Genomic DNA, 24,412 nt, shown 5'->3' with positions numbered 1-24,412 from the left:
ATAAAGGAAGAAATAGCCAAACATGTTGATCAATTACTTACGGGGTCTGAAGGATTTGGGGAGAACAAGTAGAAACCTAGAAAATGGTGGGAAACAGATTGAAAAAAGAGAGCAGCAGTCCCACGCCTGATGTCAAAAGGATTGGATAAATAAATGTAAATGAGTGCAGTGGGCAGAGGGAAAGCATAGGGAGTGGTGGGGACTGTGGCAGAGCCCAACACGGGCTCTGTCTAAAGCACCAGATAACTGCTGCCATTTAGGAGTGTGATCCAAGGACCATCAAGTTGCACGTGTGGCTCGGATCTGACCCCTGGCCTAGGAGCTCCAAAGAGGCTGGCTGGGAGTTATTTTGTGGTACAGCAGGTTAAGGATCCTGCATTGTCACTGCAGCGGCTTGGGTCGCTGCAAGAACTTCCACATGCTGCAGGTACAACACCCCTCCCCCCCCAAAATTTTTAAAAGTCTGGATGTACAGCACAGTGACTATTTGACAAGACTGTATTGCTTATTTGACAGTTGCTAAGTAGCCATTAAAAGTTCTCGGTGAGAATGAAAAAAATTTGTAACTATGTATGGTGATGGATGTTAACCATATTATGATGACCATTTTGCAATATATACATATCAAATCAAATTGTACACCTAAAGCTAATACCATACTATGCCAATTATACATCAATTTTTTTAAAATGCAAGTTAAAAAAATTTTTTTTAAATCTTTATGGCTAGAAACCTGTGTTTTTGTGTAAAAAAAATCTAATTTTTAAATGCTGATTCAATACTTTCAGACCAAACGAAACTCATCCATAGGCTGGACTGGGAACCCAGACTGCTGGCTTACAAATCTTAGGTTTTGGGAACTTGACAGCCAAGTAACAACTCCAAAGGGACCCAGTTGTTCCCCTGCAGCCAAGGGTCCAAGGGTGGGAACACCATTCATTTCTTCCCTCCTGGAAAGGGCTATTCCCCCGAGGCCTTGAAACCTCGAGTGGGAAAGGGTGAAACTCTGCCCTCGGGGTAGTCAGCCCCCTCAGAACACGGAGGAAAATCTACCAAGGGTGGTATGGAGGGTGGGGTAGGAGGGAGTCACTGGCTCAGAACAGAGTAGTTGTGCAGGCCCAGGGGTCTCAACACTGGTGCGGGCCTGAGATCAGGGCTCTTTGGTTCCACAGTATTTGCCAGCTAAGTGCTGGAGAAAGGACCTCAGGCTACCTCATCGTGTTCCGAGATCTCCACTGTCTAAACCCTGTGTCTTGATGTACATGTCACATAAATCCTTGATCTTATCTGAAGGGGCAAGACCTCCTCGGAGTGAGAAGAAGGCCGTGATCTTGCTGTTACATTTAGTGAAGCTGAAACGTGCAGACCACAAGGTCCTCGGCATACACTGCAGAGAAACTCTCCCGCAGGTGTGCCAAGAAACACTCGAGGATGCTGGCTCCACTGTGATCTCTGAGAGTGAAAAATGCCCACTCACGGAAGGACTGATAAACAAACTGGGTGTATTCCCATATTGGATCATGACACTGCAGTGAAACTGAATAACTTCCATCTAGGTGCATCAGCATGAATAAAGGCTGGGGGGTAGTATTTCTGGGAGCACAAAGGAAATGAGATCATGAAATGCCACAAAGGTGGCCTCTGTTTTTGTTTTTTTGTTTTTGTTTTTCCTTATACTGCACTTCCTAAATTTCAGTCCACAGGTGTTTATTTTTTATTTTCTTTTTACGGCCACATATGCGGCATATGGAAACTCCCAGGCTAGGGGTCGAATCACTGAGTGAGGCCAGGGATTGAACCTGCAACCTCAAAGACATTATGTCAGGTTCTTAACCCGCTGAGCTTCAACAAGAACCCCCATGGGTGTTTCTACCATTTTGAAAACCTCTCTAAATGTCTAAAACTGTCCACGTGCACTTTTCTTAAACTGTGAGTCTGCTCTCAGAGAGTGCCGGGGTGCTGGCGTTCAGGAAAACTCACCGAGGATGGCGAAAATGATCATGAAAAAGAGGAGCAGCAAGAGGATGTCCATGAAGGGCGGCAGGGACTGGAAGATCTGGCGCAGGTTGCTGAGGAAAAAGATGGGGCCAGGAGGGGTGAGGCGAAGCCCAGGGGACTCCGACGTCTGGGACTCCTCCGTGGGGTACGCGTCTGTCAAGATAGGGGCCTGATGCTCTGGACTCTCAGAACACTAAATCCTATCGCACCCTGGCTTGTGACATCATGCTCAGTGATTTCCTAGGACTTCCGCTCAGTGGGTGATAGGGAAGAACCAGGGCAGGTATAGTGTTTACTGAACCCAAGTAGGCAAGTGCCCCATAAGAGACTGAGACAGCAGAAGAAGGCCAAGTGCATGGCCTTGGGGGCCAAGGTTAGCGTGCACAGGATGTGGGAAGACATTTCAGGGCCACCCAGTTCCAGGACACTTGTCTCTGGCTTTGAGGATGGGCATGATGAGTGAGTGGCCAGCCCGCTCTCATCAACATTACACTGGCCAAGAGATTTTCCAGATGGACTCGGAGAACTCAATTTGACAGGCTAATGGTCTGGTTTGAGATCAGTCTCCAGTTCCCGGGGATGTGTCAGGACAGCCAGCTAAGTCGCAGGGACTTTGCAGGGCTGCTGCTTTTGGCTGCTGCTGCTGCTGTGTTTGAGCAGACACTGTGCTTGGAGAGAGGCCCAGCCCCAGAGGAGCGCAGGTAAGACGGGACAGAACCCTGGCCCCGGAGTCAGGCCTGCACTTCAGCAGGAATACCACCTTCCTCTGTGCGGGCCGAGTGGCAGAGGCAAGGGGGCACGCCTATATCCTACCCAAGTGCAGCAGTGACCTCATCTATATGTGACTCACTGGCCCTTGCTCCGCTGGCCCAGAGGCCCAGGCCAGGCCATGAAAGTGACTGTCTGAGCAGCTCCTCCCCCAGGCCTTACCGCCGGACACCACCGCAGTACCGACAGTCCACCAGGAAGATGCAGCGCAGCGCCCGGGTCACCCGCACGTGGGACGTCTGCCGTACCAACACCACGATGGCCTCCACGAACTGCACCACCAGCACGGAGGTCTGGGGGTGGATGAGCGGGTGTGCCGTCAGCTCCTCCGACCCAGCCCCTCCTGTGCACCCTGATCAGGGGCCTGGCTGCATACTGCCCACTCTGAGTTTGGAGAGGCCCTTCTCTCACTCTGGCTCTTTCTCCCCTCCCCCAACTTTAAGCAGGCCCCAGGGAGAAGCCCTCAGTCTGCTGGCACATATAGGCGGTCCCAGGAGAAGGAGCACCAGGGCAGGGCTCCCAGCAGCTCATCAGATGGTACTGGCTGAGCAAAACTGCCATTCGCTGGCCACAGCCACCCACCCTCTGCTTCCCGCTCCCCCGCACACACCGCGGGGGCCCCTGAGGCCTGCAGCACATCCTGATCTCCCATTCCTTGGGCACTTTTTTCCCAAGGAATGGGAGACAAGTGTGGGTGCTTTTTATACTGCCAAATGCCACCCTGACACATCCCTACTGACGCCTCTCTCCGCTGCAGAGAGAAAACGTACAATACAGTACTGACCAGTGTGGGTGTGGAGGCCACACAGAGCTGGCTTTGAATCCCAACTCTCTGGGAGTGAGATTCCATTATCTTCAGACTGGCTGAATGTAAACTACTAATAGTAATACATCTCCTGCAAAGGTCATCGTGCCAGTGCTTGGCACACACTAAATACCGAATCACATTCACTATTGTTAGCATCACAGTGACATCCAGAGCAAGGCCCTGGCCAGGCTGGAAGCAGGGCAAGGACAGGGGCCCAGGCTACGCTTCTGAGCACAGGCCTAGGCCCTCGGGGGATTTGGACTTGAACTGAAGATACAGGCTTGGAGGTGAAGGGGAGAAAATGATGTAGGGAGATAGACGCATCACCTTGACCATGGTCCGTTTGTGCCGAATGAAGGTGTGAAGGCCCAGCCACCGCAGCTTCATGCAGAGTTCAAACACGACCACCATCAGGGCGAATAGCTCCAGGGTCGCATGAACCTGCAGACAAAGGGCATGAAGGAGACATGGCCTCACCAGTCCCTCTCCTTCCCCAGCAGTGAGCACACCTGCCTGCCTTTTTTTTCCTCTGATGCTGAAGATGGTGGGCGGGGCTTCTAATCAGGTATGCAGCCTACCTGGAGCCAAGGTGTGGCCACCTGTCTTAAGGGAGGCAAGCAGATGGCGACCCACCTTGCAATTTACAATGTACAAGGGAACAGAATCCCAGGGAGACTAGGAAGGTGCATTCACTGCGGTGGGGACCTCTGGGAAGACTGGGGAGCCAGCTGTTCCCAGGGCCTCCTCCTCTAAAATCCGTGTGGTGTCTGCCCTTCTAGAAGGTTCCCTCCCAGGCTGGAGTTACTGTGATCCCCACCCCAGGAGCGGCGGCTCCCAGGCACAGGGCCACTCACGTAAATGCCCAGCCGGAGCGCGGGGACGGCGGGGGCCTCGCACAGGGAGAGCAGCAGCAGAAGCAGGGCCGTGGACAGCTCCATCAGGTAGAAGAGGTGGTTGTGTGCGAAGAGGTAGGCCGCCAGCGCTTTGGCGTTCTTGGGGTGGGTGAAGAACTTGTCGTTATTCTCACCTTCCTGAAAGAGCAAGAGCCGCGTGGGCAAGGGTGCAAGGAGACGGATCCGGCACAACGGCTGCGCCCTGGGCGGGGAGAAGGGGCAGCCCTTGGCGGAGGAGAGGAGATTTAGGGCAAATTCAGAAGATGATGGAAGATCAAAAGGGTTCTCTTCACAGAAACGCACACCTGTCAAGCCTCACCCTTGCCTGCTGATGGGACTCCAAAGACTGCTGCTTCCCCAAACTGCGCGGACAAATCAAAGAATAAAAAGTCCAAAGGCTCCAAGAGAAGCGGGCACACGTGGGTCTCTTTGAGGCCAAATTGCTCCATCTCAGTGTGTTGGTGGGCTGTTAAGCGTTCGGGGTCTGGGGTAGACTCCCAACGGCTGAGTCCCGGCTTCACCATGCCGCCCTGGGTAACACTGAGAAGGTGCCTTCACTATTACAACCCCCGACGGGATAAGCGTCCTTACTCTCAGGGTTCCCGCATGACACTTGGGCCAGAGCCTGGCACACAGGAAGCTCCCCGAAGAGATTATGATTTTAACCTGTCATTATTTTAAGTTATAGTAACATTGAGAGAAAAAGAAGTACGAGGGTACCTCCTGCTTAGCTCAGCTTTCCCCATCCCACTTCTTACTCATTTCTGCCTAATTTCCCAACCTCTAGATGCCTTCACCCCAACTTCACCCCCACCCGGTGCCCTCTAGACCCCGCACCAGTGCTCACCCCGACACTCCTTTTACTCCTGACGACTTCCCTTCCAGGCCGGGGCTTCTACTTCCCCACATGACAGCAGTGAGAAGATGGAGCTGGTGGAGCCAGGCAGCCTGATTCCAGGAGCCCTGCTGTATCCCTGGCCTCCTGCTAAGGATGCAGAAAAGAAACCCTGGCATAGCCCCAAGAATAGTCCATGTGGGAATCCAAGCAGATGACACCCTAAGGCCATTGCTTACCCTCCCTGTTAGGATTGGCCTTCTGGGGAAGGTGGGGGACCTTCATTGCCTCCCTGGGGTTGGTGGGCACAGGGATAAGTATGGGACACCCCACCTCATCAGCCTCCTCACATCGGTACCCCAGCCAGCAGCCAACACAGAGAGGGTACTTAACTTGGCTCGTGTTTTACATGCATCACCTCGCTTCAGTGCTTCTCAACTGCAGGCAGTGTCGACCACCTGCCCTCCCCTGACTCCACCCCAGCTTGGTGGCATGTCTGGCTGAAACTCCTGGCATCATAGGTCTAACTCCAGGGATGCTGCTAAACCTCCCAAAGCACACAGGCCAGCCCCTCACAACAAAGAATCATCCACTCCCAAGTGTCAGTGATGCCGAGTCTGAGAACCTGTTTCATTCGCTCCCAGCACAAAAAAGAGAGGCTCTTTCCCAGGGCTCCAATTCCTAGAGGAGGAAATTGGCAGAGCCAGAAAGGACACCCCTCTGAGAGACAGCATTCCGGCTGCTGGGGAGCCAGTCAGACCTTCGCCTGGTCCAACGAGTTGACGCTTCTGGGGTGAGGCCGCACTCACCCATCCTCATAAACCCTTATTCCAGGGAAGGTGAAACTAACACCCACCCAGTGATTCCTGCGAAGTTGCAAAGCCGGGCTAATGGGAAGAAGCGTCTCTGAGCCCAGAGGTGGCACGTGGTGCCATAGAAAGAGCTCTGGCTGGTGGGCTACTGCGCCAGCCCGAGGTGGCTTCTTTGGCTCACCAAGCCTGTTTCAGAGAACAAGAAGGCAAGAGGTACTGTCAAATCCTCAGCTGCCACGGTGCCTGGTGCACACAGTAGGCTTTTAGTAGATTTTGATAGGGCAAAGTGCTCCTGCAAGAGATCATTCTCCAGGTCCCTGCTCAGCCTGGGGACTGCCCAGTAGCCAGGAAGAGGGGAGCTCTGACTTTGACTGGTTTGCAGGAAAACTTCAGGCGAGTCACTTCCCTAAAGCCGGATACATGACTATCCTCATTCTCAAAAAATAAAGACAAACCACAGACTCAACAGGGCAGGGAACAAACATCCTGGCAGTCAGACGAAAGGCAAGCTCGACAAGCATTGCTCATAGTCCTGTGATCTGTGCCAGGCTGTGATTTTCACCATCACCACCGCCACAGCCACAGGGGACACACATGGTGGCCTGGGATGCTTCTCTCTGGATCACTGAAAAATGCAATTCTCAGATAATTTCTTCTAAGAAGTAGCCAGGGATGAAGGTCTAGCTTGAGGAAACCACTGGTACGGGGGACTCAGATGTGACATCTAGATCTTGGAACTGTCACAAAGGAAATGGAGGATGAGGCTTCTTCCAGCAAGGATAGTGTGAACTACTACCTGCGTCTCTGGATTCTGACCCAGACCTTAAGGAGAACACTGGTACTGGTTCCCAGCTGCTGATTGTAAACTAGGAAACTCATGATTAGGAAAAATAAAAAGGCAGGCCAGTGGTACATGACTTCCAGGCCTTTGCTCTCTGCTCCCTGGGGCAGAAGTCCACACAGAAAACTAGGACTGTCTCGGAGGCGGCAGGACCGCTGAGCATGCAACTCCTGAGGGCGAGTGAGTTAACGGGTAAAATTTGGAAGAGAGGAGACTGCAGGCACCACCTAACCTCAAAGCAGCAAGGGGCCAGTCCCCCAAGCATGCCAACACCCTGGGTCAGGCGCTATGCCACAGCTGCCCTCCCTAGCATGAACAGGACTACTGGACACCAGCAAAACTCATCCTCCAGAAACAGCTGTGAACTACTGTCCATGGGTATCCAAGTTTTGCTTTTATTTCAATTTTTTTTCTTTTTTGGCCACCATGAGGCATGTAGAATTCCTGAGCCAGGGATCAGAACTGTGCCATAGATGCAACCTAGGGGTTAAGTGGGATCCTTAACCCACTGTGCCTGGCCGGGGATCGACCCTGCATCCCAACGCTGCAAAGATGACGCTGATCCCGTTGCACCGCAGAGGGAACTGCTGCTTTTATTTTTTTAATTTTACAAAATGATGCAGTTTTAGTAAAATAATCAAATAATACAGAGAATTATAAGGGGATAAAAATTCCATCAGCTAAACATAATCACCTTTAATATTTAGATAAATAACCTTCTTGATGTGAATGGGTATAAGTGCATACACACAGAGACACACATGCTATATACAATTATATATAATTTATGTATTAAAAAAGCATCATACAATACCTTCTGCTCTATGACCTCTTTTCTCACAAAGACATGGCCCATTTTCAGGTGAATACATGGGGTCAGGTACAGAAATGAGGCACCGCATACAGCAGAAAGAACATCATTTGGAGGCCATGGACATAGTTTAAATCCAAACTAGCTGGATGGCTTTGAACTCACTGAGCTCCTGAGTGTCTCAGGTGTACAAAGTAGATGACCAAACTATCTGGTAGGATTGTTAGAAAAGATCAGCAAGTGCCCACTTAAAAGGAAAATTTGTTTTCTAGATGTTCATTTGCATGGTTTTTTAGGTTCCACATATAAGTGATATATATTTGTCTTTCTCTCACTTATTCACTTAGTACAATATTCTCTAGATCCATCCATGCTGATGTGAATGGAAATATTTCATTCTTTTCATGGCTGAGTAATATTCCAGTGTGTGTGTGTGTACACCACATCTTCTCAAACCAACTGTCTATTGAAGGGCACTTGAGTTATTTCCACGTCTTGGCTACTGTAAATAGTGCTGCTATGAATGTTGGGGTGCGTGTATCTTTTTGAATTAGAGTTTTTGTCTTTTTCTGAATATATGTCCAGGAGTTAGAATGCTAGATCATATGGTAGCTCTATTTTTAGTTTGTAAAGTAATGTCCATACATTTTCCATAGTGGCTGCACCAATTTGCATTCCTACCAACAGTATAGAAAGGTTCCCTTTTCTCTGCACCCTCTCTATCATGTATTATTTGCAGACTTTTTTTTCTCCTGTGGCATGCAGTGCTTTGACGTGGGATCTCAGTTCCCAGACCAGTGATTGAACCTGGGCCACAGTAGTGAAAGCACTGAATCTTAACCACTAGACCACCAGGAAACTCCCTGTAGACTTTTTGATAATAGCCATTTTTATTCCTAATGTTATTACCTGCTTAGTAAAGAAAGAATTACCAAGTTATTCTAATTCTGTGTTCTGACCCATCCCACCCTCTTATCTAGCCCCTATTCGACCCTGGAAATGGTGACCCTGCCACAGCAATAGGCATGACTGAGCTTGCTAAAATTTCCCTAAAACATTTCTATTGCCTTAACCTGAATCAAAATAATTTCTTGAGTACAGTTATCTGTGACGCTGCATAAAATGTGAGAAACAGGGAGTTCCCGTTGTGGCTCAGCAGAAACAAATCTGACTAGTATCTATGAGGATGTAGGTTCAATCCCTGGCTTCACTCAGTGGGTTGAGGATCTGGTGTTGCTGTGAGCTGTGGTGTAGGTCACAGATGCAGCTCGGATCCTGCGTGCTGTGGCTGTGGTGCAGGCTGGCAGCTACAGATCCAATTCCACCCCTAGCCTGGGAACTTCCATACGCCTCGGGTGCGGCCCTAAAAAAAAAAAAAAAAAGAAAAAAAGAAACATATAGACAGCAGAACAACTATCAAATAAGTATTGGAATTTAATTAAAAAATTTTAATAGCAAATCAAATACAAGGGAGAGCTGCTTCAAAGAAATAAAAGATTAGAGGGAAATGATCATTCAAATAAATTTGAGAAAAATTCCCTTTCTGCATCCAAATGCTTACTTCAATGCAGAGCAGAAACTGAAAATTTATAATGGCAAAATTGGCAAGATTAAGGTGAAAATGCCATGAGCAGTGCCATTGGCAGTTAATAGGCAATATCCCCTTTGGAGAATATTTGATACTATATAGCAAGAGCCCTAAAAAATGTTAATTCCTTGTACCCAGTAAGTCCACTTCTTAGAGTCTTTACTAATAAAATAATCCTAGATATAGAAGAAAAAAAGACAGAAATAGCCATAGGCATAGATTGTCCTCTGATTATAATTTATAATAGGGAAATGCATAATAAGGGAAATATGTAATATATAAGAGAAGTATACAAAGAGAAAATATCAAACCTTATCAGGATAGTTAAGTACATCAGGATACACTTACCAGATATAATGTTATCTTTAACATTTGTTTACAAGACTTATAACAAGAGAAAAAGCTTATGCCACATGCATGCTTTGGAAAAAAAAAAAAGGCAGACTGTACAACTGTAGATACCACATGACTTTAAAATTATTTTAGAGAGCACATGAAACCACATCATTCTTTTTTTTCTTTTTTTAGGGCCACACCTGCCTAGGGGTCAAACTGGAGCTACAGCTGCTGGCCTACGCCACAGCCACAGCAACAAGGGATCTGAACTGCATCTGCAACCTACACCACACCTCACTGCAACACCAAATCCTTAACCCACTGATCAAGACCAGGGATTGAACCCACATAGATATAGCTGGGTTCGTTACCACTGAGCTACAATGGGAACTCCTACATATTATTCTTATATAATGTTGGCAGCAACTGCCTTAGGTGAATTTTTTTCACATCCCTTTTGTACCCAAACTTACTGTAATGACAATGTGTTACTTAGATTAAAAAGCATTATTTTTATTTTTAAAAAACAAAAAACTGGAGTTCTGGTTGTGGTGCAGCAGAAACGAATCCGACTAGTAATTATGAAGTTGCAGGTTCGACCCCTGGCCTCATTCAGTGGGTTAAGGATCCAGTGTTGCCGTGAGCTATGGTGTAAGTGGCAGACATGGCTCAGATCCCGAGTTGCTGTGGCTGTAGCTGTGGCATAGGCCAGCAGCTGTAGCTCCAATTCAACCCCTAGCCTGGGAATGTTCATATGATGTAGGTGGCCCAAAAAAGCAAAGAAAAAAAAAAAAAAAAACTAAACTAAAAACAAAAAAACAAAATTCAAAAACCAAGCATGAAATAGCAAATACAAAAGCAGCGGCAAGTTAAACAGGAAAGAAATAAAGACCTCTGGGCTCCTCACACTAAGTCAGGAGTATTAAGCATAGGAAAGAATTTCCTCCTGAGAACTGGCCTCTCAGTGTGCCTCTGAGAAGAGGGAGCAGGGCAGGAAAGGCCAAGTGGACAGACTCAGGTGGGGAGAGGCAGAGCCACAAACTGGGCATTCTGAGAACAAGCCCTTCCCGTATGGGCATAATCATGTTGGCTCTCCCAACCCGATCTGACAGATAAGAAGCTCACACACGGAGCACTAAAGCCAGACATGAATTTCTGGGCATCCAACAGAGCCCCAGCTACACTACTCCACCAAGATGTGCCAAAGATGGCCAGATCTTGACCAGGAGATACTCACCTGGAGGTAGATTGCTGCCTCTTGATAATTCATCTCCCAGTTGTGTCCGGTGGGGCTGGAGGGGGAACTCTCACCCCCTGAGCTCAGACTGGGGGCCGGGGAGTCATGGATGGCATATTTGCCTCCATCTGCATTGAGAGAGGAGATTCACTTACAACCCAGGCTTAAGAGAATAAAGACAACATTCACCAGAAGAAAATGCTGGCAGTCACTTCACATGCTCACACATATATCCTATTATCTGTAAGCCAACATGCAATCCCATGTACTAACAACAGCAAGAATTAGAATGGCTAGTTAAAAATGTTTTTCAGGAGTTCCCGTTGTGGCGCAGTGGTTAACGAATCCAACTAGGAACCACGAGGTTGCGGGTTCGGTCCCTGCCCTCGCTCAGTGGGTTAACAATCCGGCGTTGCTGTGGGCTGTGGTGTAGGCTGCAGATGCAGCTCGGATCCCGCGTTGCTGTGGCTCTGGCGTAGGCCGGTGGCTACAGCTCCGATTCGACCCCTAGCCTGGGAACCTCCATATGCCGCGGAAGCGGCCCAAAGAAATAGCAAAAAGACAAAAAAAAAAAAAAAAAATGTTTTTCTTGGAAGTTCCCGTGATAGCTCAACGTCCTAACTAGTATCCGTGAGGCTGCAGGTTCAATCCCCGGCCACACTCAGTGGATTAAGGATCCAGCATTGCTGTGGCTGTGGTGTAGGCTGGCAGCTGCAGCTCCGATTTGACCTCTAGCCTGGGAACTTCCATATGTTGTAGGAATGGCCCTAAAAAAGAAAAGAAAAAAAAAAATCTTTTTCTTACATGGATGGATCTGGAGGGCATTATGTTTAGTGAAATAAATCAGACAGAGAAAGACAAATACGGTATGCTATCACTTATATGTGGAATCTAAAAAAATAAAACCAGCGAATATAACAAAAAAGAAAGACCCACAGATACAGAGAACAAACTATTGTTTACCAGTGGGGAAAGGGCAAGATAGGGGCAGGGAATTAAGAGGTACAAACTACTATGCATAAAATAAATAAGCTGCAAGGATATATTGTATAGCGCAAGGATATTTTATAATAACTATAAATGGAGCATAACCTTCAAAAATCATGAATCACTACGTCACATACTTGAAATATTATACATCAACTATACCTCAATTTTTAAACAGTTTTTCTGTCTCTTGGTAAGTGAAAAAAAGCAAGTACCAAAAAGCATATATGGGGTGCTATCTTTTGTATAAAAAGGGAAAAGACAATGGGAAACACACAGATATCTACATATCTTAACAAAAGAAACAGGAAGAGGGAGTTTCCGTTGCGGTGCAGCGGAAACAAATCCAACTAGTATCCATGAGGATGCGGGTTTGATCCCTGGCCTTGCTTAGAGGGTTAAGGACCCAGCATTGCCATGAGCTGTGGTGTAGGTTGCAGATGTGGCTCAGATTCTGAGTTGCTGTGACTGTGGCATAGGCTGGCAGCTGTGGCTCCGATGGGACCCCTAGCCTGGGAACTTCCGTATGTCACAGGTGTGGCCCTAAAAAGCAAAAAAAAAGAAAAAGAAATAGGAAGAATAAATTAGAACTCCATGAAATTGCTTACCTACAAAGGATGTAGGGAACAGGGTAAAGGTCGCTCAGAGAGAATGATCTCTTGGGTTACTTTTGACTTTTGGAAGTATGTTAATATACTACCTTGTCAAAAAATAATTGGACTTTTTCCCCTGGTCCAGGGTCATCTATGGTTTTTCCTGCTGGCACCCATGCCCTTTTCTTCTGGTAACACGACCCCATCTGCCCTTGAAGAATGTCCTCTCCCTATTTGTATCCATATTCGTTGGCTTTGGTCAGCTCCATCCCTGGCTGCCAGGCAGATGATCCACTGAAGTGAGATCCTCTCAGCCCCATGGGCAGGCATTGGTGCATGCAGTAGGGCTGACCCCAGCCCAGCCAATGAAGCTGAACTTGGAACTTTTCCTGGACCAGGGAGAAAGGAGGAGCTCTCTCCCTGTTGCTGCTGATGTCTGCCTCAGCCACCACATAGGGAAAGCCTGCCTGATTTATACTCCTGGGATTGAGCTGTGCCTGAAAGCTACCTCTTAGCATTTCTAAAATCTGAGCCACAAAGATCCTTTTATATTTAAGCCTGTTTGAACTGGGCTTGTAACTGACACATGGTAAGCAATGGCAGTGAGAAATGACCCTCAGAATCTAGGGTGAGAATTTGCTTCCCACAACCCACATTTCAAATGACCCACCTAACAGGAAAATAAAGATTCAAATGTTTGGATAGTGAGTTATGCACAGGTGGCAGTTAGCAGGTGTGCAAAGCTCATAACCAAACAGGAAACTGGCAGGGTTCAAAGGGCTGTTGGGTCACAACTGGTCCTTCTGACTCTGAACTGCTGAGCAAGGGTAGTCAGGTCTGCCGGCTGCAAAGCTCTTCTCTACTCATTTTTTTAAAAAAATTTTTACTGTGAGATATTTGACACACAATAAACTGCACATGTATAATGTATACACTTTGATATACTTGTGAAACCACTACTGCAATCCGTCACCCCTTCAATGCACCCCCTCACCCCCCATCCATTCTCAGATCCTAATCTGCTTTCTGTCACTCTCAGATGAGCAACGCCAGATCCAACTTACACCACAGCTCACAGCAACACTGGATCATTGATCCACCCAGCAAAGCCAGACATCAAACCCGAAACCTCAGGATTCTTAGTCGGATTCGTTTCCATTGTGCCACGAGGGGAACGCCTATTCTCTTTTTTTCTGCCTTCTTTTGGATGACTGTATATTTTTTATGGTTCCACTTTATCTCCTTGTTGGCTTATTAGCTACAATGCTTTCCTTTGTTATTCAGAGGCTGCTTTGAGATTTATGGTATTCACTTTAAATTTATTATGGTCTACCTTCAAGTGATATTATGCCGCTTCATGCATAGTTTAAGATTTTTGTTTGTTTGCTTTTTGGCTACACCCATGGCATACAGAAATTCCCAGGCCAGGGACTGAACACAACGCACAGCTGTGGCCATGCCATATCCTTAACCCACTGTGCCAGGCCAGGGATTGAACCGGCAATGCCAGAGACAAACCAGATCATTAACCCACTGTGCCACAGTGGGAACTCCTATAGTCTAAGACTCTTAGAGCTGTATAGTTCATTTTCTCCCCTCCCAACCTTTGTTTCTGGGCCCAAAAGGACTTCCAGTTCACAAACGTCTTCTGGATGGAATTTCACCTCCATGGCTAGGATGTGTAACCAGCAGAGTCTTTCTGGAAGGGACTGTACCAATGAAGCATATAAGAAAATTAATGAGTTAACACTACTTGCAGGCCCTGTGCTAAGTGCTCCATGCTGATTAACTCATATAATACAATTCCATGAGGTACACACCAGCATAAATTCTGCTGCACAGGGAAGTTAACAACTTGCCCAAGGTCACACAACTATAAAGGGCTGAGCCAGAGTTTGACTCCAGGCAGCCTGGCTCCAGAGCAGCTGCGTTTAACCACTGTGCTATATACTCCCACACTCTAAGAAAGAGGAGCCTAAGGTGAAAGACAGCAGACAGTGGTTTTAAACTAGTGGTAGCAAATATTTACTGAGGGCTTATTACATGTCAAAATCTATTCTGGGGCAGATTTTACTTTCCGAAAATAGCCACAGTGTTATTTTTTCATCCCACATGCTCTTCTAGAATCTCGACACCTCCCTACAAAATGGTAGAGCCCTGTGTCTCCTCCTCTGGAAACCAGGTGCACCTCTGTGACTGTCCTGACCAATAGAGGACAGAGGACATAGCACTTACGGTTTCCCAGGCTAGGTCATAAAAATACTTCCACCTTTTCCTCTGGGGTGTCTTGCCCGTGCATGTAGCTACCACGTTGTGAGAAAGCCCATTCAGCAAGCAGAGAGGCCTATAGAGAAGAATTGAGGTGCCTAGTCCACAGCCCAGCCAAGCTCCCAGATAACGGCCAGCACCAACTTGTCAGTCATCTGACTCATGACTGACTCAAGATGTCATGACTCATTTTTGTTGGTGGTGATGGTTTTTTTTTTGTTTTGTTTTTTTTTTGGTCTTTTTAGGGCCACACCCTCAGCATATGGAAGTTCCCAGGCTAGGGGTTAAACTGGAGCTGCAGCTGCCAGCCTACACCACAGCCACAGCAATGCCAGATCCAAGCCACATCTGTGACCTACACCACAGTGCACAGCAATGCCGGATCCCTGACCCACTGGAAGGCCAGGGATCGAACCCGCATCCTCGTGGATACTAGTCGGATTCGTTTCCTCTGTGCTGCAAACAGAACTGCTAAGTCATTTGTTTTTGAATGAGTTATCTCAAAAAACAAACCCTCCAGCCCCCGTCACTGCATGGAACAGAGAAGCTGCCTCTCCACCAAGCCCTGCCCCAATGGCAGATTCCTGAGCAGAATAAATGCTGTTGTCATCTTAAGGCACTATGTTTTGGGGTAGCTCGTTATATAGCTATAGATAACTGATACATATCTGAGTACTTTATACCAACCAAGCTATTTGATTCTCACAACAGTCCTATGAAGAAGGTATTATTAGTATTCCCACTTCAGACTTGAGGAGATTAAGGTGCAGAAAGGGTTAAGTACCTTCCTGAGGTTGTGCAGCCATCAAGATATGGGGCTTGGATACCAAACTAGACTGGTTAGCTCCTAATGGTAGGCTGCATAACTCTTAAGAATTGGAAGCTCTTGAGAGTTCCCCGGTGGCCTGGTCGGTTAAGGATCTGGTGTTGTTGCTGCTGCAGCGAGGGTCACTGTTGTGCCATGGGTTTGATTCCTGGCCCAGGAGCATGCATGCATGGCATGGGCATGGCCAAAAAAAATTTTGGAAATCCAAAAAGGGTGGCAAGGCAGTGCTAAAAAGAATTAAAAATACAGCAGTGGTTCCATCACTCAAATGGGGTAACAAACAGGAGGCAGGCCATCTTGTCTATAGCCAGCATGTGATGATACTGGGTCCTGCCCTACCAAGGCCAGCATTTCCCAGCTCTGACCCCAATGTCCATTTCTGAAAGAGCTAAGCCCTAGGCTGATATGGGAGAAGGTCAAACCACTGTTCTCCAGCCTCTTGCGTGGACCAGGGAAGCCTCAGCCAAAACGTGACTCCCAAGTAGGAGAAACACGAAGACAGGCAGCTGGATGGTGCCAGGATCTCATGTGCCTGCGACCTGTCCTCCACAACCTTCACTGCGCAGGAGCCAGTGCAGTCCTAGCTGGAATAGATAGCGGTGTGGTGCGGGGTGGGCGGCAACAGAATGGCACAGATGGCAGCGGACATTAGAGCCAGTTTCCCTGCCTGCACTAGACATAAGTGTCTGCGTGAGCCCCTGCCTTAGAGACCCCCTGTATGAGTCTTCCTAGCCCTTGCTCTCATGTAGGGGGTCTCAGCAAATTGATCCAATTTCTGCCTCCCACCCGGGAGCTCTCTCAGCCCATCCTGCTGGGGAGAAGGCAATGTGGTCCCCCCCAACTTCTCCACTTTGTCCTCACCACTTACACCAGCATCCCACAGTGCAGGTGGGTCCTCGCCACTTCCGCCTCATTCACAATCAAGCCAGTGAGTCCTGCCTAGGAGCAGGTGGCCCTTGGTACCTTGAAGGGCCCTCGTTTGGGTGACAGAGAGTCTCTCCCCCCGCCCCAGTGCACAAACAATTCCGTCCAGTCTTGGAAATCCATGGGGACTGCTGGGACAGGGAGAAGGACCGGCCTTCTGGTTGCCTTGGGAGGACAAGCCCCACAGGAAATCTCTGCCATCACCTTTTTCCTCCACCTGTCACAGCCTGTAAGTCACCAGGTCTGGGAGGGTCTCTCCCTAATCCATCTCTACTCCCCACATTCACAGAAGCCTCCTGCCTTTCACCAGAAAGACGGCAACAGCTTTCAGACTGGTCCTGGCTGCCTGCGCCTTTCCTGGCCATCTTAACTGTGGGAGAGTCTTGTTGTAGGATGAAGTCTGTAAAGCAGAAATCTGATCTGACACTGCTGCTTAAAAGCCTTTCAATGGCTTGCCCTTGCGAAAGGCTGAGACTCAGCAAGGGTCTTTAGAATCTGGTTCCTGGTGCATCTTTCTCCATTTCCTGTCCCTTCCCAAACTCCTGACAGACAAGGAGATCTTCAGAAGGCAGCTGGTTACTACAGAGCATGGGGCTGCTGGGCCTTCACGTGACAGTGAGCATCAGAGACAAAATGGATGTGCTCTGGCCATAGATCACACTTGGCTGGCCAGCAGGTTAAGAGCAGACAGGTTGTGAGGCTATAAAGGGTGGACGAAGGACTTGAGAAGGGGTGTCGCAAGTTGGTCATTTCTGCCAGATCCCAGGAAGGCTTATCTAACAAGAGCTTCCCCAAATGCACTGGACAGAGGGGTTTTAACTCTGCCATGTTTAATTTATTTAAATAAGTAATTACTAAACTCTGGTAAAGCTGAGTACATATGTATTTGTCATTTTATTCCTAATGGGATCTGTAAGTTAGAAATAATTCTTTTTTATTTTCACATTATTATTATTACATTTTGCTTTTTAGAGCTATACGTGCAGCATATAGAGGTTCCCAGGCTAGGGGTCAAACCAGAGCTATAGCTGCTGGCCTAGGCCACAGGCCGGTATCCTCATGGTTACTAGTCAGGTTCATTACCACTGAGTCACAATGGGACGTCTGAATTCTTAATAAAAATATTTTAAAACCAAGAATGGGAGTTCCTGTTGTGGTTCAGCAGGTTAAGAACCCAAGAGTATCTATGAGGACACAGGTTCAATCTCTGGCCCCAATCAGTGGATTAAGGATCTGGTGTTGCTGCAAGCTGCAGTGTAGGTCGAAGATGAGGCTCAGATGCAGTATGGCTGTGGCTGTGGTGCAGGCCTGCAAGTACAGCTGTAACTCAACCCCGAACCTTGGATCTTTCATATGCTACACGTGCAGCCATTAAAAAGAAAAACAACAACAATGAATGCCTTTGTTCTGTTCATTGGTTTGTTGGGCATCCCAGGGGCAGAGGGCAGCTCCTAGGTGCGGGGGCCCAAGGCAGGGACCAGAGGTACCTGGACAGTCCCTGCCCTCCAGGGGCACCTATCTGCTAAGGCAGCAAGTACGCCATCAACACAAAGCCTCAAGAAGATGCTTCAACAGAGGGAGGTTCACCCGGCAAACGGGGAGCTGGACTAGCTGCTTTTGCAACTCAGCATCTTTGGATTTACAGATACACAGAGACAGTGAGGGCACAAGCAAGTGGGTACAGATGGCTTGAAAAATGACTCCCAGGAGTTCCTGTTGTGGCTCAGCGGGTTAAAAATCCAACTATTAACCATGAGGATGCAAGTTCGATCCCTGGCCTTGCTCAGCGGTATAGGTCACAGACGTGGCTCAGGTCTGGTGTTGATGTGGCTGTGGTGTAGGCTGGCAGCTATGGCTCCAATTCGATCCCTGGCCTGAGAACTTCCATATGCCACAGGTGTGGCCCTAAAAAGACAAAAGACAAAAATAGAACAAATATAATAAGCTTAGTGTAACAATAATCCTTAAAAAGCCTACACCACTGGTACCACTCCTCTGCCCAAAATATGCCAGAACCTCCGACTCTTGAGAAAACACGCAAATCCTCTTCTGGATGAGAAGGTCCAAGGAAACTCAGTCTGAGACCTCTTGCTGTCACCTCACCCACTCACCCCTCATTCTGGCCACACAGACCTCCTCGTCATCCTGGGGCAGGCCTGGGACGTTCTGCCAAGGCCCTTTGCACTCACTGCACCCCCAGGCCTCCCCCAGATCTTTGAACTGCTGGCCTCCTCGCATCTGTCAGGTGCCAGGCCAACGTCATCTTAGCAGAGGCTGCCTCTGGGTCCCCTGTCACACCTCCATCCCCTGTCTCCCTCACACTGCCCCCTGCTTCCTCTTGGGCCTGGATCACCCCATTGGAGGGCCTTTATTTACTCATCGGCCTGACTAGTGCCCGTTTCCCTGCCTGGAATGTCAGCTCCGTGAGATCAGGGGCTTTTGTCCTGGTCCTCACGGTGTCCCCAGAGCCCAGAACAGTGTCGGGCACGATGCACGAGAGCTCGGCAGACATACCGGAATAGAAATCAGATGGAAGGTGCCCCGAAGATTCCAGAAGCCCACTCTTTGGTGGACAGGCTCCACTGTGAGTGCAGTAGGGAGTGCCTGTGGGCACTAAGAAGGGTGTGATGTGACCTCCCTGTGTTTTTGAAAGATCATTCCTAGAAGGATTTGATGACGAGGGACTATAGTGCCCAAAAGTCATCCAGGGCAGAATCTTGAATAATTAAATAAAGGGAAATAGGACTCAAAGAGCTGAAGGGAAAGAACGGAAAATTCTCCCCTCCAGGGAACACTTTGTTCCAGACTTCTGACCGGTCAACCTTAACTCGCTCTGAACACAGAACCTGGCCTGCTTTCCACATCCCCAAAGGCAAAGCCTGATTGCTTGTTTGTGGCTCTGGCACAGGGAGAGGGGCTGAAAGGCCCTCAGCGACAAGGGCCGCTGTGGGGCTTTTCAGGAAAGCCACAGGTGACTTCCAAGAGTCCCCTTCACCCTGGGCTCCAGCAGCTGGCTGGGCGGCACATCAAGGAATTAAGGAAAAGGCGCAGATGGAAGGCAGGAGCCGTGGCCCATCCCCTTCCTTTTATCCACAGCCTCCACGCCAAGGCAGCCTAATTCCTAATTCCCTGGACCGGTTTGCTTTTTCCCACTTCCTGGGTTGGAGAAGCCGCCAAAGCGACGATGGAAAAGCTCCAACTCCCAAGTGCTTTATTGTCCAGTATAAGTAATGCTCAAAGGCTTGGCGGCCTCCCAAGAGAAAGGGCGACTAGGGTAAAAGAGAGGAAGGTGGGGCGCGGGGGGTTGTAAGGGGACAGGTCAGAGGTGAGAGGGCCCAGACGGGGAGTCTGTAGTTCAGGTGGGGTGGTGTCTGGGAATGCGTGCCCTCAAAACGGGCAGTGAGGCTGTGCAGGATTCCCCGGTCCCCTGACTAGCATGAAGTCCCAGGGGATGGGCTATCCCTATGTCACCCTTGAGGCCCATGCATCAGGCCCACTGGGTCTGCTCCAGGTCATACCTGGGGAGCCTCAGACCCTGGGGGCTGTGAGCACCCACCTGCCCTGGAGACCTGGTGCCCTGGCCTGGTCTACTCCTACCCACCTGGGCTGAAGCTGCACTTCCTGGGAGAAACAGAGGCCCCCCAGATCTCCAGATAAAAGTGGATGATGCAACTTTCAGGATATCCCCTGCCCAGAGAAGGCTGGACAAAGCAGTCTGGGGGCTGGGCTGTCACCACAGCACCTCAGGTCCAGCCCTCACACTGCTGATTATTAGAGACCGGCAAGAATCAACATATTCACCCTCCACCTCTGGCACTGACCCTGGCACCGTACTCGCCCAGAGCAGGGTAGGTGTTTCCAGCTGAGCCGGAAAGGCAAGATCAAGGCATACCGCAAGCACCCAGCTGGAAGACCCGGGACGACCTCACCACCGGGCCATCAGGGAGCTGGCCCTCCACTGCCTCCTCCAGAAGGGTGAGAGCTGGCCCTCGCCTCTGCATCTCTGGCTTTCCCGGGAGGCAGCTGGCCCGGAAACCCGAGGGAAGAAGGGGGATAAAAAGAAGCGCAGGAGGGTGGGAGCGGCGGTCTTCCTGCTTCCACAGCAAACCAGCTTCTCTGCTCGCAGAAGGGTTTAAAAGGGCCAGAGGAAGCTGACCAGGAACATTCTTGACAACCAGCAAGATCCCATTCTGCGCCTCTTGGGAAAGTTTGCCCAAGAGAAACACTTTGTTCTGCACGCCGATGAGCTCTCTCATGAAACCAGTCTGCAGCCTTTTCTGGCCCGTCGACCTTCGCCACCAAAGATTTATGCAACACCTACCCCTGACTCCCCTCCTGCATCCTGGCACTTGGCCCAGGGAAGGTGAACATAAAATCACTCCCAGAAGGAGAAGAAGGGACAGAAAGAAAAGTGCTGACCTGCCAGGCACTGGAAGACAAAACAAGAACCAAAACTTGCCTCCAAGCAGGAGAAAAGTTCTCCACACAGAGGACAAGCAGACTAACCAGGATGACCTGTTTGCACAGATGGTAAGGCTTCCTCTGCGCTGATGTAACAGGGCCCAGACGCTCCCTCCAAAACAGCTGGCTGCTTTGCATGCGGCCTCTGAAACGACCCCCGCGGGGAATCCAAAGTTTCCGTTTGCTGAAGCACAGCATGCAGCAGCATCCCGATGGCGCTGCGTAAATAGAAACAGTTTCCATATGGCAGCTATAAAGCCAGCCCCGCCAGGGACGAGAGGGAAAGAAAGGGCAGGAGAGGAGGGCTTCTGGAACCCACCCCCACGCCCCTTCCAGCACGAGCAGGGTCCCGAGGCTGGATAAACCACTAGGGCCTTCTTTGGGGGCCTGGGCAAGAGGTTGCTTTGGCTAAAAGGTCTGGGAGCTCCTCGTGGGGTGTAGCTCTAATCAGAATGAATGCAAAGGCGTTCCCGTTGTGGCTCTGTGGGTTAAGAATCCAACTAGCATCCATGAGGATGCGGGTTCAATCCCTGGCCTTGCTCAGTGGATGAAAGGATCCAGCGTTGCCGTGAGCTGCAGTGTAAGTTGAAGATGCAGCTCTGATCTGTGCTGTGGTGTGTGGCAGCTGCAGCTCTGACTGGACCCCTAGCCTGGGAACTTCCATATGCCTCAGGTGTGGCCCTAAAAAGACAAAAAAAAAAAAAAAAGAAAAAAAAGAAAGAAAGAAAAAAGAAAAAGAAAAAGAGAGAATGTAAAACAGTGACTGTTCTTGGGCAGGTTTATATTGAAGACCCGACTCCCATTCAATCTCACTTTTTTCCATTCTCATTCTCTAAAATGTATACTACCTCATGCATCCTCTCCCTCTTTCTCTCTCTCACACACAGCATATCCTCTTAAAGACACAACATAGCCCTGAACATCCAAGTTCACTCGCGGCTATGCCCCTCCCCACCCTTGCTTCACAGTCTTAATCCCCAGGGCCTCGGTTTCTTCCTTAACTGGGACCAGGGCCAACTGTGCTCTGGGCATCTCAGAAACAAATGCCGATACCCACAAAGCACTTGGAGCCCTCCTGACGCCAGTGCCCACCAGAATGACAATGAGCAATCGCCCAACCGTTTGCCAGTTGTCGCTGAGAGCCCCACTCCATGGGAAAAGCCTGACGAGGAGAGGAAAATAAACCACAGCGACACTGATGAGTTTTCCAGGCGCAGTGTCGCCACCCCGCTTCTGTGCCAGCTGCCTCTTTAAAGGCCCCCAGATAAAAATCAGGCAAAAGACATGACCCCAAAAGAAAGCAGGGCACACATTTCCCTCTGGTCAGGGCTTCTCTGCTGATGACCAGTTCCAAGATGGTGTGGGAGGCAGACCCGTGTCCTCCACACACGTTAGGAAGGGCTGTAAACCCAGGCAGAGCCCCCGGCAAAGAGACGGACCTCCAGAAAGGACAGAGCTGGCACACAGCCCTCCCAGTTGAATCGCTGGTCTCAAGCCCAAAACCTGGCCTGCCAAAGGCTTAAGCCAGAGGAGGAAAGGAAAGATGGAAGGCTCACCCAAGCCAGGGCGGGTCAAGCCCTGTTCTGGAAGGAGGAGCCTGGGTTTGGAAGCAGCCAGGCTAATGCCCTGCACTAGCTTTGCTTCCAGTCAGCTGACAGGGACCGAAGTGGCCAAATCCAGAGACTGACTCCCTCTGGATACAGAGGCCAGCCATTGAAGGGCTCTGAACTGGCCAGAAAGTTGAGAGCAGCTGCTACAAACAGAGATGGATGGAAAGGCAGGAGGGGTAAAGACCAGAAATGACAGACTCTGGGCAGAGGCCAAGAAAATAAGCATCTCTTGGTAATTTAGGGTGGCAACTGCTGTGCCGGGGGCCCACTGACCACACAGAGATCTCGCACCCTGAGGTTGCACATGTGACCTTGGGAGCAAGTCTCCAGTCTTCTTAAATCATGCTGTTATTGGGAGGGGGGGAGAGAGAGAAAAAGGGAGGGCAAAGTTTGTAAATGGCTGACCTTCCAGATGCAAAGTAATACAGTTTAAGTTGGGGAGACATTTATTCAGCACCTACTGTATACCAGGCATAGGGCTAAGTGCTGGATTTGAAAAAGTAAAACCATGAACTTCGCCCTTGCTGAGCTCACCATTGGGAGGCGGAAGAAGTGACATGATTCTGGAGCATTAAAGACATTTATTAGTTGCAACAGCCTGGAAAAGGAGGTGACAATGACTACTGTTCACAGGGGCTGGAGGAAAGAGGCAGGAAGGGATGCAGGGGCCATGTACCTGGCAGCTTTTAAAGGATGAAGGATGTTGGATTAGGAAGATGTGGTATATCTGCACAATGGAATACTACTCAGCCATAAAAAAGAACAAAATAATGCCATTTGCAGCAACATGGATGGAACTAGAGACTCACATACTGAGTGAAGTAAGTCAGAAAGAGAAAGACAAATACCATATGACATCACTTATATCTGGAATCTAATATACGGCACAAATGAACCTTTCCACAGAAAAGAAAATCATGGACTTGGAGAACAGACTTGTGGTTGCCGAGGGGGAGGGGGAGGGAGTGGGATGGACTGGGAGCTTGGGGTTAATAGATGCAAACTATTGCCTTTGGAATGGATTAGCAATGAGATCCTGCTGTGTAGCACTGGGAACTACGTCTAGTCACTTATGACGGAGCATGATAATGTGAGAAAAAAAGAATGTATACATGTATGTGTAACTGGATCACCATGCTGTACAGCAGAAAAAAAAAAACTGCATTGGGGAAATAACAATTAAAAAATTAAAAAATAAAAAATAAAAATTATATAGATATGGCAAAAAAAAAAAGGATGAAGGATGAAAAGGTGTTCAAAGGGGGGGATGGGGGTGGGGTGACAGGTACATTCCAGAAACAGGAAGGTCATGCATAAAGCACAGAGAAGCAAACAGCCAGCCATGTTTGAGAAATTGCAAAGGGTTTGGTAATTCTGAAGCTGAAAGGGCCAGAGATAAGGCTGATGTGTACAAAGGAGAATAAGACTAAGCGCTCACACTCAGCGCTTTAGGTTTGTTAATTCTTCTAAGTATAAAAATGCCCCATCAACTAAAGACTACTACTATCTCCAGTGTCCAGAAGAGGAAACTAAGGCTCAGAGAGGCTACGAGATTTGCACAAGGTCACAGAGCAAGAAAGGAGCCAGGCTGGGATTTGAGCCCAGGCAGCTTGACTCTTCAGTGAAGTGGCTGTAAGCCACATAAAGGAAATGATTTGAGCTGCTGGATTGGAACAACGGAGCACCTGGACCACGTGTACCAATCGGAAATGTGCAAGGTGAGGGGGGCAGTCCTGGTTAACGTCATAACCCTATCTACAATTTGCACAGACAAAAGGGCAAGGTTCCTTTCCCCGGGGAACCCTGGTGATCCTGG

At 49.0% G+C, this 24,412-nt stretch overlaps 1 protein-coding gene across 4 annotated transcripts in view; it reads right to left on the bottom strand.

Moving 5' to 3' along the window:
- The window catches only part of TPCN1 (two pore segment channel 1), a 74,368-nt gene that overhangs the window by 28,537 nt on the left and 21,419 nt on the right, over positions 1-24,412 (bottom strand). For 2 of the 4 annotated variants that reach the window (XR_014826913.1, XM_021073264.2), the window contains exons 3-8: positions 10,928-11,055; positions 4,429-4,605; positions 3,902-4,015; positions 2,929-3,059; positions 1,981-2,069; positions 42-76 (exon numbers count right to left, since the gene is read on the bottom strand). Coding sequence is in view for 2 of the 4 variants with exons in the window: in XM_021073264.2 (XP_020928923.1) it covers positions 42-76; positions 1,981-2,069; positions 2,929-3,059; positions 3,902-4,015; positions 4,429-4,605; positions 10,928-11,055 (674 nt within the window). In the remaining 2 variants the exon portion in view is untranslated. Of the gene's footprint in view, positions 1-41; positions 77-1,980; positions 2,070-2,928; positions 3,060-3,901; positions 4,016-4,428; positions 4,606-10,927; positions 11,056-20,417; positions 23,799-24,412 lie in introns of those variants that run through there. The other 2 variants (XR_014826912.1, XM_021073265.2) reach the window with 2 other exon arrangements.

The sequence above is a fragment of the Sus scrofa genome, chromosome 14, assembly GCF_054392235.1.
Source record: "Sus scrofa isolate SSC_HxYL_T2T_F1_AM1 chromosome 14, Sscrofa_HxYL_maternal_Yorkshire_Landrace_v2.0, whole genome shotgun sequence".
NCBI classification, from domain to species: domain Eukaryota; kingdom Metazoa; phylum Chordata; class Mammalia; order Artiodactyla; family Suidae; genus Sus; species Sus scrofa.
This window is presented reverse-complemented; position numbering and strand designations above follow the sequence as displayed.